Source organism: Desmodus rotundus, chromosome 13, assembly GCF_022682495.2.
Source record: "Desmodus rotundus isolate HL8 chromosome 13, HLdesRot8A.1, whole genome shotgun sequence".
Classification (NCBI taxonomy): Eukaryota; Metazoa; Chordata; class Mammalia; order Chiroptera; family Phyllostomidae; genus Desmodus; species Desmodus rotundus.
Window position 1 is genome coordinate 47,741,474 of NC_071399.1, and position 14,639 is coordinate 47,756,112.

Below are 14,639 nucleotides of genomic sequence, written 5' to 3' on the forward strand. Positions count from 1 at the left end.
ATAAAGCTGTGGTGCAATTAACTAAAATCTACTGAAGCCAATATAAGTGTAGTGCGATACAAGGTATTACCTGGAATTACTAAAGGGAGAGTACGGTTTCAGATATTGATCCCAAAGTAACTCCGGTCACCTCCCCAGCACACATCATTTATTATTTCAGGCTTTGTACTAGAAGGGTAGTCCCACTTTAGTGAGGTGAGAGCAAGGGGGAAACTGTTGAAAATCGATTTGAGATCTCTAATGGGTTACCTACCACCTCTAGGAAAGCAGGGACAGAGGGACTGTAGAAAAGGTTGCCCACAGCATCATGCATGCCTCACTCTCGAGTCCGGCATCTCCAAATTCCGAAGACTTTGGGGACCAGAGCCACGGAAAAGGTTGGAGGTGTCCCACGTGGAAATTTCCGATAAAAAGGCATATATGATCCATTGTGGGACGTGGTGTCCAGTCCTAGGGGTCCCTTCCATGGGGTGGGAGGCGGTCGGTGAGGAATGGGTGGGGGCGGCAGTGGACTGCCAGGCAGGAGAGGAGGGGCAAGGCTCCTTCGCCGGCCCCCTTTCCTCTAGTGCGCTCCCCTCCCTGGTCTGCCGGCAACGGAGCTCATCCCGCCGAAGCCAGGCCGCTGCAAGGGGAGGTGCCAAATCGTCGCAGCGCCGGGTCCCTACCACACCGTGGCAGCGACGCAGGAGGCGGAGCGGACACGGCTTGGGCCTGCGTTGAGGTAGGGATTAGGGGACCGCACAGAAAGTTAGGAGGGGGCGCCGGGGTTGAATCGGGCTGATCTCAGATACCGAGGGACGGGCCACCTTTCCGCACCCCTCCGGGGCGATGCAGCCGCTGAGAAGCAGCCCCTAGGTCCACAGCCTTGCCCGAACGGTGGGCCAAACCGTCTCTGCGCGACCGCAATTGCGCTAGCGGGGCCTAGGCGCGGGCCTCTGGGCTACAACCTCGCTAAACCCTAGGGCCAAGGCTTTGCTGCGCGTGCGCAAATCCGCCAGCTCGGGCTGTACGCGCGACTCAGGGATTGTGCACCCACCAAAGGTTGTGCCCTGAGGCGGCGCTGCGCATGCGCGAGGCTGCCGGCCGTATAGGCTCTGTCATTTAGGGTTGCGTTTGGGTTCCCCCAGGATTGTTGCCTGCCGGGAGGCATCCCTCTTAGGCTGCGGGGGTGTCCTGAGCTTCGGGTGGGGCGGGGCGTCTGCCTCGGAGTCGCTCGCTCCCTTCCTACGCAGACTACTGATCTGTTCGTATCCGTTTCCTGGACCCTTGGGCTCCGGTCCCATCAATCTAATTACTTAGTCCCTGGCTCCGAACGGCCTAACTCATTATGCCTTCGACGTTTGGTTCTGATTTCGACGGCTAGCGCAGAAAGTTTGACCGAGCTAAGGCGAAGCAGTTTTGAAAATGAAGGGGAGAAATCGTTATTTTAAACCGGAAGATAATTACTCGGCTCAGACTCGGAAATATTTTCAGATGCTGGTAATTTTCCAAATGCTCCTCCTTGGCCTAGAACGAACTTCCTGCTTGAGTAGGAAGGCGAGTTAAGAGTGAACTTTTTTGCGTTTGTTCTTTGGGAAATTACATAAAACGTTGAAACAGTTGTAGTCAAGGACTGTAACAGCATGGATGTTATAGGACTGCCTGGTACCGCGCTTCTTGGCGATTTAATCTCTGTCCGAGCTGAATGAAAGCATGAAAACGGCAAAATTCACACACAGTGCCATAGACAGCTGAGCCTCCTGGCTTTACACCCTACTAGTACTAACTTTCTGCGTGGTTTTACACCTTATTGGGCGAAGGTGCTTAAGTTAGTTTTCTGACTCCTGGGGCTGCTTGGAACATTTTTCACTGTCATTACTGTGGGTCCTGTGGGTCCTTACATGATGTGCTGATACAGACATTTCGGGACTGGAACAGAAGAAACACTTACTGTCAGAGAATCTGAACACTCTAGGTTAAATGTATTTCTATTGTATTTTACATGGCATTCGGTAGTATGCCCTGTATTATCAGTTGGAATATGTTATTGCACACCCCACTCTCACCACGCAGACCTGGTTGCCATTATGGGCCCTCTCAAGCGTAGGGCCTAAGCATTCCCTATTCTGCCCATGTTCAAAGCTTACTTCCCCCTCCATCCAAATTTGCATGGCACTCAACTCTATTAAAGTCTCAAAACGACTGCCATCATTTTAGGGAAGTGGTGACCTCTTCTAAATTAGCCACTGTTTTTGCTCTCCAACCTGTTACTCTGCTCTACTTGGCACTTACTACTTTATTATATTTTTTTATGTGTATGATCTGTCTCCTCCATAATCAGATCTCAGTCGATATTTGTTAATTGTATAAGTGAAATTGAATCCGACTCCAGAAATATTTTGCAGTGAACCCTCAACTTGGATTCACTCATTCGTTCATTTAACAAACATATTTTGAGTGACTGCTTTGTGTCAGATCCTGGCTAGGTGTTCAGGGTATGTCAGTGAACAAAACAGACAAAGATCTGTTTTTTTCTGGAGCTTACATTCTAACAAAGAATGATTAACAATAAACATTTTTAATGTTAGAAAATTATAACTGCTATGAAAAAAGAAAGCAGAGAAAGGGAACTGATAGTGTACATGCTGGTTGAAATTTTAAACAGCACGGATACTGTGGGTCTGAAGGATAAACCGAAGGTGATATTTATGGTAGAGAACTTGTTTTTAGAATTAAATGTCTTTCTGGGAGAAAATGTTCCTTGCCATTCTCTACTATGTCTTTCAAGGGGGCCCATAGCATGACCATTGTGGCAAATGTAGTCATCTTTTATAATCTATAGGTAAAAAAATATTTTTCCAAATTGAATTCAGTAATTCAGGGTTTTACAGTTTAACTCAGCATATCAAATTAAGAGACTGGGTTCTTACATGGAAGAGACTAGCCAAAGGAATGCTATAGATGTGTTGAGAAAAATTGTGTATATTTTAATGAACTGACTGTATATGGCTTTTGAAGTGGTTATTGCTTTTCTTTATTTGAAAATGTGTTGAAGATTCACCTAGTCTTTAAGGTATTAAATTATTGCTCTTAGAGATTTTTGAATGAACCAAACAACTAACTACATTTCTGTCCATCATTAAAGGATGCTTAGAGAAAGAGGCTGATGAAGAGGCATGATTTTAGAAAGCAAAAGTGTGTTTCCCTTCAGGCACTTTACTTACATAGATTATAAACACTATGTTTAAGTATCAAAGACTATTGATCTAGAACTAGAAATGTAGGTAAACATGGGATTTGCTTATGCCTTTAAGATATTGTCATATTTAATTTTGGTTTTATTACTTGGCAAAACTGAAATTAGAAGGCCCCTAAGATATGACTACTGTTGAGGTCTCCTGGAGTTGAATATAAATTAAAATTGACTAGGCAAGAGAGATTTGAGACCAAGACTGGAATTACCAGTGTTACAGAATGACACCTTGGACTGCTGTTCAAGGCTAAAGCACAGGGATACATGAGGATATTTACTTCAAAGGAGGTATCTTACCTCTGTGAAAAGGATATCCATAGTGTCCTTCAATGAAAGGCTGATGTGATCTCTTACTTTCATTACCCAGATAAAAAACATGTGTCTAGTTCACGTGGTGATCCCATCTTAACAACGTGAAAGTCTCCATGAAATTTAAGACATAATAGGTTTTTTCAACATTAATCTGACATCAGAGTGTAAGATAATATGTCTTTTATATATCTTCAGTTTTGCTAATATAACCTGAGGTCATATCAATTATGTATATATCCTATGCAAGACAATTTGAGCTGAAAAGCACCAGTGGGTAACAGTATATGAGCAGATCATAAATCGTAACCATATTATAATACGGAACAAAGTGAATCCCCAGTGAAAATGTGCCAATGTCAAGAGGGCCTACAATGCTGAACTAGTGTGTTGTGGGGCAAAAATCTTTATAGTTAGGATTCTATTTAATGGGCATGTTAGGATTTTTTATTTTTTGTATTAGATCTATAAAGACCTAAATTTCAAATAGGTTTACAAATGTCTTCAGAACCATTTCATTTTAGCTAGTTGAACAATCTAAACAGTTTGTATAGTTTATGTTGATTATTTTTCATATTTGAGAGTGACACTGTTTCTATGTGTGGTTCATATTACTGAGCAGCTCAGTAATCTCTTCCAACCAGATACAGATTTGCTTTGGACTGAAGGTATGTTTCATTACTCTTGGGTGAAATTTGGGAACTTTTTATAAAAAATAATTAATTTTTAAAATTAATTATTTAAACTGTATTTCTGTGTTCTACAAGTCAATTTGCCGTTTATCATAAGCATGGTGATATCATTTCCTTAGAGGTTGTGCTTTAGTTTTAGTTGTGGTTTTAGTGTTTTACTTTTGTCCATCCTGTTTGTAATTTTCCCACTTTTGTTAGGAGTTGTTGGTATCTTACTGTTATTTGTCATAGATTTATGACATCTCATTCAAGTGGAACTAAATTATAGCTATCATCCTTTTTTGCATGTAACAATTGGGATCATGTTTTATTATTTTATATTAATTTATATTAACTTACAGGTGACATAGATTTAATGACTCAGCTAAGCATGAAGGTGGGAACCATTGTTATCCCATTGACATTTACTTGGTCTGGAGCCATTAACACACCGATGCTGTAAACTGTGTTCTGGTGTCCTAAAAGATACTGGTTTTCTTTAATGTCCTGTTTCTTTGGTTACAAAAGCATCATCAACTGTGTTTGTTGCCCAGAAGGGAGAATTTGTCAAAAGCATTTAATTCTATATTGCAAGAAAACTTTTGTATATATTATGTTTCTCAAGCTTAGCTTTAGAATTGACTCTTATTAAGTTAAATTAACAAAATACATAACACTGGGCTTTCTGTGCAGAAATTACAATTTTTTTTCACTTTTTCTTCTTGAATCACTTATAGAGAACAGTAATCAGCAATTAGAAGCTTTTGATTAACTGAAAAATATCAGTTTCCAGGAAAAATGCCTTGATCTCTATTTTATTAGCTCTTAAGGCCTATGAATATCATTCATTTGGGTAATGTTGACATAAGAACCGAAGAGCTGGCTATCCTTTTGCTCCACATGATTTTTTTTTTTCTTCTGTGCATTTGCTTCAGGTTCATTTCCTACTGCAGGCACTAATATGTGTTGATGAATTAGGCAAATGAATGTATGTCCTATAATCAGTTTAACTTACTATTTATGTCAGAAGTATTGCCAAGTAATAATGACATGTCATGTTAGCAGACACACTGGTTAACAATGATTGCTTTACCAACAATAACATGTAGAGACTGCCTATTATATGTTTTGTACAGGGAAATGAATTATTTGAACTATTCTTTGAGAGAATTCAGAATGTATATATTTATCATGTTCAGCCATCGAAAGACTTTCTTCTTGTCCACCAGTATTCAACTGTATAGTTATTAAGAGTGTAGGGGAACTCTCAAAATACAGTGTGTAAAACAAGAAGTTACATGTCCTAAACAGGGATAATTTGAAAAGTTATTGAACTATACACATTTAGGAAAATGACCAAAATAGCAAATGTGATGCCAAAGATTATCTTAGTTGATGTATATTTGTTTTTTTCTTTCCTTTTTAGAGACAGAAAAAGAGGAAGCGGGGAGAGAGAAAGACATCATTCTGTTGCTCCACCCATTTATGCATTCATTGGTTCTTTTTTTAAAATTGATTTTGAGGGAAAGAAAAAGGGAGGGAGGGAGAGAGGGAGAGAGAGAGAGAAAGAAATACTGATTTGTTTCACTTATTTATGCATTCATTGGTTGGTTTTTGTATGTGCCATGACCAGTGATTGGAACTGGCAACCTTGGCTATCAGGATGACGCTCTAACCAACTGAGCTATCTGTCCAGGGCCTCTCCCATTTTCTTTTTATATTACAAAGCAAATATCAGTACAGTAAGATTCTGTAATAACATAGTTTTTAAATTATATTTAAACAAAATGAGGAAATGCATAAGAAACTATTTTGAAAAGCAGAAGGCATTTTTTTATATGAGTAATTAACTATGTACATGAGCTAAGTCATATATCCAAAAACTCGTGTAAGGCAAAAACCAATAAAGTAACATATAGGATGTATCATGCGGGATGATCTTATGCTGTAACACTATCAGTCTGAAGAATGTATTCCCAATATAAATGCCAGCCTATGCTCTGAGTCTGTAAGAAACATTGCACTCCTGTGCAGAAAAGGGGAAAATTTGTAAATAGATTTAAGCCAGAAGTAAAAAACACATTTTTGCTATTCTAATACACTAATAGAAAGCTTTTTTCTATTTTGGATTATTCTTCTATGGCATTTAAGATACAATACTTTGTGATATTTGACTACTACATTCCTATGGCATTGATGAAATTTTATTTTACAGATGGAGAAAGAAATTACGGATAATGTGTTGATAATGTGCGGATAATAGGATGATAATGTCATTATCAAACCTATATTGAATTCCTGTGTCCATGGTAAAGACAATATTAAAATGGTGGCATTCTGATTCTAAGATGTTGTTTTCCTGAACATTGGGTTATCCTCCCATACTCAGATGATTAATTTAAGCATAGCATTTTGAAAACTGTCTTGTCAAATGAAAAAGCCAGATCATACCAATTCATTGATAGAATTACAAGGCAAATGTTATCTCTGGCATTACCTCCATCAGAGCTTTCCTATGAAAAAAAAACCCCATCAAAGACGTGCCATATAACAGGGTCCAGCAGAAATAATGCCCCTTTTTAATTACAAAATCATAAGCATGTAATTCTGTAACATAACAATATCACACTCAAGCACACCATATGACATTTTAGGTGAAATGTTCAAATTAAAACTATAATTTTTACAACCATTTTATTACCCTACCAACCACACTCAAGCGGGTGTTACTTCTGCTGGACCCTGCATGTGTCAGTATATCTATAACACATTAAAATACTGTGTTATCTGCATGTTTTTAAACATTACCAGATATGTATAATTCTGTAACTTAATGATTTTGGTCAAAATTGTTTTGGAGATTTATTTGTATTGATTCTAGATAATTTATTTAATTGCTGTATAGTATACACATGCCACAGTTTATAGCTTGCTAGTTCTAGTTTTTTAAAACTGTTGTTTTTATTGTTCTGTTTTTTTAATTTATTTTTTATTGTTATTCAATTACAGTTGTATGCCTTTTCTCCCCTTCCCTCCCCCCACCCCAGCTGAACCCACCTCCCTCCCCCACCCCCACCATCCCCCCCCAAATTGTCCATGTGTCTTTTATAATAGTTCCTGCAACCCCCTCTTCCCACTGTCCCCACCCCACTCCCCCCGGCCACTGCTAGACTGTTCCCCCCCTCAATGTCTCTGATTGTATTTTGTTTGCTTTTTTCTTTTGTTGATTATGTTCCAGTTAAAGGTGAGATCATATGGTATTTGTCCCTCACCGCCTGGCTTATTTCACTTAGCATAATGCTCTCCAGTTTCATCCATGCTGTTGCAAAGGGTATAAGCTCCTTCTTTCTCTCTGCTGCATAGAATTCCATTGTGTAAATATACCATAGTTTTTGGATCCACTCGTTTGCTGATGGGCACTTAGGTTGCTTCCAGTACTTGGCTATTGTAAATTGTGCTGCTAGGAACATTGGGGTGCACAGGTTCTTTAGGATTGGTGTTTCAGGGTTCTTAGGGTATAATCCCAGAAGTGGAATTGCTGGGTCAAAGGGCAGTTCCATGTTTAGTTTTCTGAGGAAATTCCATACTGTTTTCCACAGTGGCCTCACCAGTCTGCGTTCCCACCAACAGTGCACTAGGGTTCCCTTTTCTCCGCATCCTCTACAACATTTGTTTGTGGATTTGTTTATGCTGGCCACTCTGACTGGTGTGAGATGGTACTTCTTTGTGGTTTTAATTTGCATCTCCCTGATGGCTAGTGATGCTGAGCATCTTTTCATATGTCTCTGGGCCCTCTGTATGTCTTCCTTGGAGAAGTGTCTGTTCAAGTCCTTTGCCCATTTTTTAATTGGGTTGTTTGTCTTCCTGGAGTGGAGTCGTGTGAGTTCTTTATATATTTTGGAGATCAGGCCCTTGTCTGAGGTATCATTGGCAAATATGTTTTCCCATACTGTTGGTTCTCTTTGTAATTTGGTGCTATTTTCTTTAGCCTTGCAGAAGCTTTTTATTTTGATGAGGTCCCATTTGTTTATTCTTTCCTTTATGTCCCTTGCTTTAGGGGACCTGTCCGTGAGGATGTTGCTGCGTGGAATGTCTGAGATTTTCCTGCCAATGTTTTCCTCGAGGACTTTTATGATGTTACACCTTATATTTAAGTCTTTTATCCATCTTGAGTTTACTTTTGTGTATGGCGTAAGTTGGTGATCAAGTTTCATTTTTTTGCACGTAGCTGTCCAGATCTCCCAACACCATCTGTTGAAGAGGCTGTTTTTACTCCATTTTATGCTCCTGCCTCCTTTGTCAAATATTAATTGACCGTAAAGACTTGAGTTTATTTCTGGCCTCTCTGTTCTGTTCCATTGGTCTATGTGTGTTTTTATGCCAGTACCAGGCTCTTTTGATTACAGTGGCCTTGTAATACAGTTTGATATCAGGTATTGTGATCCCTCCTGCTTTGTTCTTCTTCCTCAAAATTGCTGCAGCTATTCGGGGTCGTTTATGGTTCCATATAAATTTCTGAAATGTTCGTTCGATATCTGTGAAATATATCATGGGTACTCTAATAGGGATTGCATTGAATCTATAAATTGCTTTGGGTAGTATGGCCATTTTGATGATGTTAATTCTTCCAATCCATGACATGGTACATGCTTCCATTCGTTTGTGTCTTCCTTAATTTCTTTCTTCAATGTTGTGTAGTTTTCCAAGTATAGGTCTTTTACCTCCTTGGTTAGGTTTATTCCTAGCTACTTTATTTTTCTTGTTGCTATATCAATAGGGATTTTTTTCCTGATTTCTATTTCTGTTGTTTCATTGTTGGTATACAAAAATGCCTTTGATTTCTGATTATTGACTTTCTATCCAGCTCTTTGGCCAAATTCACTTATTAAGTCAAGTAGTTTTGTGCTGGGGTCTATAGGATTTTCAATGTACACTATCATGTCATCTGCAAACAGTGACAGATTCATTTCGTCCTTTGCAATTTGGATGCCTTTTATTTCTTTTTCTTGTCTGATTGCTGTGGCTAGGCCTTCCAATACTATGTTGAATAGGAGTGGTGAGAGAGGTCATCCTTGTCTTGTTCCTGATCTTAGTGGGAAAGCTCTAAGTTTTTGTCCATTGAGTATGATGTTGGCTGTAGGTCTCTCATATATGGCCTTTATTATGTTGAGGAATGCTCCCTCTATTCCCACTTTGCTGAGTGTTTTTATCAGAAATGGGTGTTGTACCTTATCAAATGCTTTTTCTGCATCTATTGATATGATCATGTGATTTTTGTCTTTGCTGTTGTTGATGTGATGTATTATATTTATTGATTTGCGAATATTGTACCATCCTTGCATCCCTGGGATGAATCCCACTTGGTCATGGTGTATGATCTTTTAATGTATTGCTGAATGCGGTTTGCCAATATTTTGTTGAGAATTTTAGCGTCTATGTTCATCAGAGATATTGGCCTGAAGTTTTCTTTCTTCATTGTGTCTTTGTCTGGTTTTGGGATTAGGATGATGCTGGCTTCATAAAAAGAGTTTGGGAGTCTTCCATCAGTTTGGATTTTTTTGAATAGTCTGCGAAGGATAGGGGTTAGCTCTTCCTTAAATGCTTTGTAGAATTCTCCTGTAAAACCATCTGGTCCAGGGCTTTTGTGTGTTGGGAGTTTTTTGATGACTGCTTCAATTTCCTCTGCTGTTATTGGTCTGTTCAGGTTTTCTGCTGCTGCTTCTTTCAGTTTTGGAAGATTATATTTTTCTAGAAATGTGTCCATTTCACCTAGGTTTTCAAATTTCTTGGCATACAGTTCTTCATAGTAATTTCTCAGATTCCTTTGTATTTCTGTGGTATCAGTTGTAATCTCTCCTCTTTCATTTCTAATTGTCTTTATTTGGATCCTCTCTCTTTTCTTCTTGATGAGCCTACTGAAAGGCTTGTCAATTTTGTTTATCTTTTCAAAGAACCAGCTCCTGGATACATTGATCCTTAGAATTGTGCTTTTAGTCCCTATGTCATTTAGTTTTGCTCTGATCTTGGTTATTTCCTTCCTTCTGCTTGCTCTGGGCTGTCTTTGTTGTAGTTCCTCCCGTTCTTGTAGGCGTAGGGTTAGGTTGTTCGTTTGAAATGTTTCTATCTTTTTAAGGTAGGCCTATATTGCTATGAACTTCCCTCTCAGGACTGCCTTTGCTGTGTCCCATAGGTTTTGGGTTGTTGTGAGTTCGTTTTCATTTGTTTCCAGAAAGTTTTTGATTTCTTCCCTAATCTCTTTCTTGACCCATTCATTGTTTAATAGCATGCTATTCAGTCTCTATGATTTTGAGTGTTTTGGGTTTTTACCCTTGGGGTTGGTTTCTAGTTTCAGCCCCTTGTGGTCAGAGAAAATGCTTGATATGATTTCCATTTTCTTGAATTTGTTGAGGCTTGCTTTGTGTCCTATCATGTGGTCTATCTTTGAGAAAGTTCCACGTACACTTGAAAAGAATGTGTATTTTGCTTCTTTGGGATGAAAAGCTCTATATATATCAGTTAAGTCCATTTCCTCTAGGGTATTGTTAAGTGACACAATATCCTTGTTGATATTTTGTCTGGAAGACCTGTCCATTTTTGATAGTGGGGTGTTAAAGTCCCCTACTATAATTGTGTTGCTGTCAATATCTTTCTTGAAGTCCTCCAAGATTTTCTTAATGTATTCGGGTGCTCCTCTGCTGGGTGCATATATATTTACAATGTTTATGTCTTCTTGGTGGATTCTTCCTTTGAGTATTATGAAGTGACCTTCTGGGTTTCTCTTTATGGCCCTTCTTTGGAAGTCTATTTTGTCTGATATGAGTATTGCTACCCCTGTTTTTTTTTTTCCTGTTGGTTTGCTTGGAAAATTTGTTTCCAGCCCTTCCCTTTCAGTCTGTTGAAGTCTTTTGTCCTGAGATGGGTCTCTTGTAGGCAGCATATGTGTGGGTCATGTTTTCTTATCCATTCAGCTATTCTATGTCTTTTGATTGGAGCATTTAATCCATTTACGTTTAAGGTTATTATCGATAGGAATTTATTCATTGCCTTTATTCGTACCTGTGTTCCTCTGTCTTTCTCTTTTCCTCCTTTCCTTAAAGCAGTCCCTTTAGCATCTCTTGCAGAGCTGGTTTGGTGGAAATGTATTCTTTTAGACTTCTTTTGTCTGGGAAACTCTTTATTTGGCCTTCTATCTTGATTGAGAGCCTTACTGGGTAAAGTAGCCTTGGTTGCAGGCCTCTGTCTCTCATTTCTTGGAATATTTTTTGCCATTCTCTTCTGGCTTGGAGTGTTTCCATTGAGAAGTCAGTTGCTAACCTTATTGGGGCTCCCTTGTACGTTACTTCCTTTTTCTCCCTTGCTGCTTTTAAGATCCTCTCTTTGTCTTGGAAATTTGCCATTTTAATTATGATGTGTCTTGCAGTGGGTCTTTGGGTTCCTCTTGCTTGGGACTCTCCGTGTTTCCTGGATTTGGGTGACTTTTTCTCTCCTCTGATTAGGGAAATTTTCCATCATTACTTTTTCAAACAGGTTTTCTATCCCTTGCTCTTCTTCTTCTCCTTCTGGTGTTCCTATTATACAGATACTGTTATGTTTCATGTTGTCCTGCATTTCCCTTATTGCCTCTTCATTCTTTCTGAGCCTCTTTTCCTTTTCTTGCTCTTTCTGGGTGTTTTTTTCTACTTTGTCCTCCAGCTCGCTGATCCGATCTTCTGCTTCATCAAGTCTGCTTTTCATTTTTTCTACTGTGTTCTTCAATTCAGAAATTGTATTCTTCATTTCCTCTTGGCTCTTGTTGATAGTTTCTGTTTACTTTTTCATGTTGATGTAGTTTGCAGTGAGTTCATTGTAGTTTCCCTGTAGTTTCTGGTAGTTCTCTTTGAGCTCAGAGAGCTCAGTGAGCTTCCTGATAACCATTGCTTTGAACTCAGTATCTGATAGTTGACTTGCCCCTTTTTCAGTTAGCATTTTTTCTGAGACTTCCTCCTTTCGTTTCATTTGGGGATTGTTTCTTTGTCTTCCCATTGTTTCTGAGACTCTTCTTGTTAGCCTCTGCTTCTTAAATTGCTCTATTCTGACTCCCTGGGTTTATGGTATGAACTTCTATGGTAGAATGCCAATGGGATTCAGTGGTGCTGTCTCCTTAATCTCCTGTGCTCACTGGTCTTGAGCTGACGTGTATGGGTGTAACACGGTCTAACTCTAGTCTTTTCAGCACTCCAGGTTTTGTTGTCTCACCTGTGGGAAAAAGAGAAAGGGGGAAGAAAAACAAAGAGAAAAAAAAAGAAGGGAAGGAGGGTAAAAGGAAATAGAAAAGGAAAGGAAGGAAGGAAGAGGGAATAAAGAAATATCAGAAGCAAGACAAGAAGGAATTGTAACAAAAATTAAAACATAAGAATAGATAAAAGAAGGCAGGAAGAAGGCATAAAAAAGGTAAAGGATGGGAGGAAGAAGGAATGAAAAACAAAAAAAAAGAAAGGAAGAAGGAATTCCGTGGGAGAGGAGGAAAGGAAAAAAAAAAAATCTTCTGCTGGCTTTAAACTGGTCAGTTTAGTTCTGCTGGTTGTCCTGTCTGTGCAACAGGAGGGGGTGGTTGGAAGGATTGGTTTCACTTTTCTCCCTTCCTGGGTCACACTCTTCACTGTTATTCAGCCTGCAGTCTCCCCCAGCCCTGCAGCTCCCCTCTGCTGGGTGTTCTGCCTTTGTCCTAGAGAGGTAGTAGGCCCTGCAGGGCTCTGTGCGCTGGTGTTAGGTAGGCGTTGTAGGTGTGGTCCCAGGCAGGCAGTCAGGTCGTTGATCAGCCAATCCAGCTGCTTTGGGCTTGGGTCGCAGGCAGCCGGCTGATGCAGCCGTCCTGGGCTTGAGTCTCTCGGGTGGGCGGGGCCACCCCCTGGGCCTGTGGGTGGAGCAGCTAGCCGCCACTCTAGATGCTCTCCCACCCGAGGTTTCAGCTGTGGGCGCCCCTCCGGGGTTTCTTGTGTGGGCCCGCAGTTCGCTAATCTGCATGCGTGAAACCGGGCCTCAGGTGAGAGCAGGGGCTGCTTATCCCTCGCTCGCAGTCCAGGGGCGGAGGGTGGAGGGGCGCCAGGGGCCGCGGCTGCTGCCGAGAGTTCTCTAACTAGCCCCTGAGTGCCTCTATTTTCTTTTTCTTTTTGAGAAATTTTTCCTATTCAAGCCCCCCTGGTCCAAACAAGCGCCTGGCTGCTCACAGCTCAGCCTGGCCCTCTCCCAAGACTCCTGCAGCAGCCCCTGCACCTGGGCTGGCGCTTCTGCCGCCCTTGTACCGCGCGGTCCTGGGTCCCGGGGACCTTATTGTCCTTAAGCACTCTTCTTACCGTCAGATCTTTCAATGTCCTCTATCTTTGGTCTCTGATCTTCATATATGCTGGAATACTGTTGGCTGTTCGCTCTGCTCCTCAGATCAGCTAGGTATTTCCCTGGCGTTGAGGGGAAGTGGACTCCTCTCCCACCTTTGTTGCCGCCATCTTCCTCCTCTCCCCCTCACTTGATCTATTGTTCTGTTTTTGCAAAAAAAATTATGTATATGTTCCAGAGTTTACCAGACCATTGGTTCCCAAACTACAAGGTATGAATTATTAGTGATCTTGAAATTATTTTATTGGGCTGAGACAAGCATTTTCTTTAAAAATGAAATAGAGAAAGATAAGATAGAGCAGGGTAGAATAGAATAGAATAAAATAGAAAAAAATAGAAAAGAAGATATCACTAAGCAGCTCATGTAATAAGGATAAGATTTTGTGAAAATTTGGTTTCAACTATATATATGTATTAAAAAAGATTGAAAGACAGTACCGTCAAATGCTTCTCCAAAGTTATTATATTAGTTTATGTTCCTTCCAAGGAACATTTCAAGTGTCTTTTGGTTTGCATTGTCACCAATACTAGGTGTTTTCACTCTCTAATTTTGCAGATTTGATGGGTGAGAGCTATCTTATTGTGACTGCATTTCCACAGTGAATTCCATGGAGAATTTGAGCATCCTTTCATATGTTTATTAATTTCTTCTTCTGTGATTGCCTGTATCCTTTGCCCATTTCTGAACTGAATTCTTTTGTCTTTTCCTTATTGATTTTTAGGTATTCTTTATATATTCTGAGTACTAATCCTTTGTCAACTATCAGTTATATATGTTGAAAATATCTTCTCCCATTCTTCAGCAGGTTTTTCCCTTTGTTCATTTTGTTTTTTTATTATGCCAAAATTTTAAGCTTTATTGTAGTAAAATTTATAAGTCTTTTCTTTGTGGTTTACGCTCTTGTGTTGTGTCTTATTTAAGAAGTCTTTCCCTGCCCTGAGATCATAAAGATATTTTCTGTACTTTGTTCCAAAAGTTTAAAAGTTTTGCTTTTTTCACATTCCAGATGATTTCCCTTGCATTTTCTATGTTGAAATACTACAGATTAAACTTT

The 14,639-nt window shown here is 39.9% G+C and overlaps 1 protein-coding gene across 5 annotated transcripts in view; it reads left to right on the forward strand.

Moving 5' to 3' along the window:
* The first annotated feature begins 274 nt into the window (after window positions 1-274).
* Window positions 275-14,639, forward strand: part of RCBTB2 (RCC1 and BTB domain containing protein 2) — a 54,007-nt gene continuing 39,642 nt past the window's right edge. Inside the window, exons 1-2 of one of the 5 annotated variants that reach the window (XM_045202527.2) lie at window positions 275-377; window positions 567-721. In XM_045202527.2, the coding sequence (XP_045058462.2) occupies window positions 308-377; window positions 567-721 (225 nt within the window). In that variant the 5' untranslated portion in view covers window positions 275-307. Of the gene's footprint in view, window positions 378-538; window positions 722-1,096; window positions 1,480-14,639 lie in introns of those variants that run through there. The other 4 variants (XM_045202532.2, XM_024569653.3, XM_045202514.2 and 1 more) reach the window with 4 other exon arrangements.